The sequence below is a fragment of the Echinops telfairi genome, unplaced genomic scaffold, assembly GCF_000313985.2.
Source record: "Echinops telfairi isolate 266 unplaced genomic scaffold, ASM31398v2 ScPeMD7_7468;HRSCAF=8506_0, whole genome shotgun sequence".
In the NCBI taxonomy this organism is placed as follows: domain Eukaryota; kingdom Metazoa; phylum Chordata; class Mammalia; order Afrosoricida; family Tenrecidae; genus Echinops; species Echinops telfairi.
Window position 1 is genome coordinate 50009406 of NW_022111369.1, and position 4834 is coordinate 50014239.

Consider the following 4834-nt stretch of genomic DNA (forward strand, 5'->3'; position numbering starts at 1 on the left):
CACCTCGTGGTTGCATAGGCTGGTGTGCTTCTTCCATGTGGGCTTTGTTTTGGAGCAGTTTTATCTCCCTGTTCGGAACGGAATATTTTGTGCATGGCAGGAGATGGACTGTGTAGTGTAAAGATGACAGAGGAAGTGGGGCAGGGAGGTGCAGGTAGTACAAAGGGATAGGGTAGGGCCAAGCACATAGCATTTCTGATGGCATTTACATCCCTCCCCTTGCCCCCCTGTAATTGCCACCCTCCTTGGTGAGGGCATGACATAGATAGCTCATTAGCTTTGTGCATATTTTCTTGTATCAAATGCGTGAAGGTCAATCGCCATCACGACAGTATTTTCATGAAGCTTCCTTCTTTTGCCTAATGCTTTCCCTGTCCGTTTCTGTCACGGCAGTCCAGTGCGCCTTTTGGCTGGGATATGACCCTTCTATGCTAAAGATCACAGCACTGTTTGGGGTAAACAAGCCCTTGTCCCCCCACCCCCAAAGGTATTGTGATCTAATTCCTAAGCTAAATGAATTATATGATATAATAGGAGTTTACAAATGGAGAAAGGTAAAGCAAAAAGAAAAGTATGAAACTTAGATTTTGAATAGCCAGTGATGAGGCTAATGTACATAGTAAATTACATGAAACTTTACATTTTTAAAGTAAAGGCTAGGAAACAAATCTAGTGATTGGTAAACTGATTAAAATCACCAATTGCATAAATACAAAGTAATTCTCAGCAGAAGATTGACTCTTCCTAGTATTGAAATGGAGGCCCAGAGAAGCCAAGTTACTGGCTCAAAGTAACACGCGTAGAAGCAGAGTCGGTTTTAGCATCCCTGCAAGGGTTCTTGGACTTTTAGGAAAGAGTTCTCCATTTTTTTTGTTCTCTCAGCACACACTACAATCAGGCACAGAAACATGTTGGTCAGTTTGACCCAAGTCTTCCTTTCATCATGACTGTTCTTGGCAGGCTGTGATTGGCTTCAAACATTGGACTAGGACTTGGCTCATCTTGGATTTACTTTGGAGCTGCCAAGTTTGACTGGATGTTTCCCCCTTAGCTGTGAAAGGATTCGCTGACTTTACCACTGCTTGATGGCCCTTTAAAAATTTAAAGAGTTTCTATTGAAACTCTCAATACATCTTTTTCATCCCCCAGAATTGATTGAGAATGGAATCTTGCCATTTCTATTCCCAATCCGTGTATTGACTTGCGATTTCACTTGTAATGGCCTTTAGGAGCAGGGTCTCAGTGTCGCTCTGACCTTCCAACTCACCTCATTCCCTCTTCCTCTGCTGCAACAATTGAGCCCTGGGAGAGGTCAAGTCCACGCCTGCCCCGGCCCTTCCTTTCACCAATTCCCTCTGCTTGAAAACTCTTTTCCTAGAGATCTGTGTGGATCATTTCTTCTCCTGATTCAAGTTTTTGCTAACCTTTGCTTACTTTTTTTTGTTGAGGCTGACCGTGACTACAGTCCTGAATATTCTGCCTGCACAGTTACCAGTATCAACCCTTTGTAAGTCTGGGCCACCATATTCTACTCTGTTCCTTTTTTTTCCTTTTCAATAATTCTCATCACTCTCTAATGTATTATATAATTTACTACTTTATGAGTATACTTTTCACTTGTCTTCCTGGCTAAAACATAAACTTAACCAGGGAAGAAATCTCATATAGTAAGCACTTAAAAAATATTTGTTGAAAGAACAAAACCCTAGTTTTCTTACGGGTCTCAATTCCTATGGCTTTTCGGCATCTTCCATAGTTTCTACTCATAGTATTCTCCTTCTGGAAATTGTCTCTGAATTCTAATCTGTGAACTACTTTTAGGCTGACATAATGTTTACATTTTCAAATAGAAAAATTGTATGTGTTTATGATAATTCAATAAATTCATTATCAGATGATAAAAATTGCCCATCTAATATAATTTTTCATTTGATAAATATTGGTCTTATAGCTAATCAACATTTTAGTTTCATATCACCTATCCTTACCTTCCTACCAAACTTGCAGCTCTTGCGTGATTGGCTATGAGCAATCTGTATTATCATGCACCTTATTCTTTAGTACATCTGAAAATAACTATGCTTCTCTAAAGCGTATCTTAAATTTTCACAAATTTAATACTAATTATTAAATTTATTAAATTATTAAACTTAATACTAATTAAAAAACACTAGAGTGACCAATTTCAAAGGACTTTCTGGTAAATTTATTTGGTAAAGTGAAAGTTTTTGTTTTGCAGAAAAATTAATTTCTGTAAAATTAATTAGTTTTACAGTTTCTTGTTTAGAGGGCTAGTTTTACAGTTTCTTGTTAGAGGGCTACCATTTTTGGAAACAACTTTTTCAAGGTGGACAAATGCATATTTGAAGTGGAATAAAAGAGAGGTTGGTTACTTCTGTCTTGCTACATACGCTCCCTGTAGCATTACAGCCAGAATATTCCTGAGGAACATGGGAGTCAAGGCTTCATATTTCCGTACTCTGAACATGTTATCAGGAGAGCTCAGTGCCTGGAAAAGGACATCGGGGGAGGTAACGAAGAGGGACAGTGAAAAGGAGGAAGACCCTTGACAAGATGGATGGAAGGAGGGAACCGATTACAAGAATCTACATGTGACCTCCTCCCTGGGGGACGGACAACCGAAAAGTGGGTAAGGGGAGACGTCGGACAGGGCAAGATATGACAAAATAACAATTTATAGACTATCAAGGGTTCATGAGGGAGGGGGGAGCGGGGAGGGAGGGGAAAAATGAGGACCTAATGCCGGGGGCTTAAGTGGAGAGGAAATGTTTTGAGAATGATGTACAAATGCGCTTTACACAATTGATGTGTGTATGGATTGTGATAAGAGTTGTATGAGCCCCTAATAAAATGATAAAAAAAGAGATGGATGGACACAGTGGCTGCAACGGTGGGATCTCCTGTAACAATGGTTGTGAGGATGGTGCAGGGCTGGCAGTATCATTCTGCTGCACAAAGGGTCACTGTGAGGTGGGGCCAACTCAGTACCTAACAACCACCCTCGCCCTGTCAGCGCTTCCTGGTCATCTCTGCGTTGAACCAATCAGTTCACATCTGTACTCTTAGGCATCATGAGGAATCATGGTTTATTTTTTATTTGCTTACTGTTGTATGAATGAATATTCAGCAGTTAACATAGTATCTGACATATAGAAATTGTATAAGTGATGATAGATGTGTCAATAAGTATGAACCTCAACAAAGGATGATGTAATTTTGCTCTTCCACTTCATAGAAAATATTTTCTAATTTATCTCCTCAATTGTCCACACCTAAGCATCTCAACTAGTCAAGGAGCAGCCCACGTAGAGACCCAAAGTCCAGCACTCTGTCTCTAAGACAATGGAAGGCAATGGGAGTGCATGTCTAAGCACTAGCATTCCTTTGTCAAAGGCCTGTTATAAGGGAACATATTTCATGATGAAATGTTTTAACTGAAAAATTTCCACCATTTTGTAATATTTTCTTATGCCCTTTACATTGCTATTCAGTTGATGCCACGGTCCCTGAAGACAGAGTGGAACTGCCTCCCAAGGCTTTCTATAGACAGTGATCTTTATGGGAGGAGAACTGCACATCTTTATTCTATGGAGAGGCTCGTAGGTTCAAACTGCCAACCTTTCATTAGCAGTCAAATGCTTACCCCGCTTCATCTCCAGGGCTCCTTAATATTCTTTTGGTATTCTATTACTTGGTGCCACTATTAGAGTTTATAAAATCTAGATCCTTTGTGCTTATAATTAGAAAATTCAGAAAATGTAGTTTACCTTTTTAGTCACAAATAAGTGACCAAGAAAAAAAAATCTTAGAGATTTCCTGTAAAATAAAATAATAGCCCTCTAGGGCTTTGAGCAGCTACACAGAGGTATTTCTTTGTTCCCAAATTTCAATTCTACAATTCAAATTCTACCTGAGAGAGTGGGTGCATTTAAAAAATGAGGATACATTGGAATATGCAATGCAAATTTACTTATCATTTTTTCAACCTTGAAAAGAAAAACAGAAAACAAAAGGAATTACAGAAAAGGGTAGAGAAGAAGATCATTCAGCATAGACACTGCCAAGGTGACTGGTGTATAATATCAACATGATGTACTTACTGGTAATGACTGAGTTGATCCTAGAAGACAAAACAGTAGAATGATAGTCTTCATGCTGCAAATTGCTACCTGAAACAACAACACAGTGTTAGTATTTTACTCTATTTTTTACTTCTTAAGACATAATACTTCAAAATAACGAATGTTTTATTTGAAATATGGTCAATAGAGTTACCTTTATGTATACCAATAAAATGTACAGGTGAAGCAATATTCAAAATCTGGTTGATTTCTCCAGTTTTTACAGGAGCAAAGTATTTGCCCTTTGATTTACAACAGTTTGCAGAAGGAATTTAAACTCTGTTGTAGGAGACGAGCAACAGAGAGACCAATCAGAAGCCAGCAGCTGATGCATGAACATTTGGTTTCTTTCATTTCCCAACGTTTCATTAGGTAGGCTATTAGCTGCAGACATCATATTACTCAATGTCTACCACCTGTATTTCAGGAAGGCACGACTTGGATAATCTAAACAAGTGCCCCAAATAAAGAACTAACATCTGTCTTTACCTCTATCTGCTTCCCAAATGACTTCCTGGATGGGCCTGTTTTAACATGCATCTTTTTGTTCTGTTTTACAGAAGTATCTTTGAGTCAGTACGTACAGCAGCAGCAACAGCAATGAGCATATAAATCAAACACCAAACTACAGAGTTTTGTGATAGTTAAAAAATAAGGTGTATATTGTTCTGCAATTTACTTTTATTACTTAC

At 38.6% G+C, this 4834-nt stretch overlaps 1 protein-coding gene across 1 annotated transcript in view; it reads right to left on the bottom strand.

The window, feature by feature from the left end:
* AMTN (amelotin) overlaps positions 1-4175 on the bottom strand; it is a 17799-nt gene extending 13624 nt beyond the window's left edge. Inside the window, exon 1 of the mRNA XM_004703363.2 lies at positions 4122-4175. Coding sequence (XP_004703420.2) covers positions 4122-4175 — 54 coding nt within the window. The remainder of the gene's footprint in view (positions 1-4121) is intronic.
* Between the last annotated feature and the right edge of the window lie 659 nt (positions 4176-4834).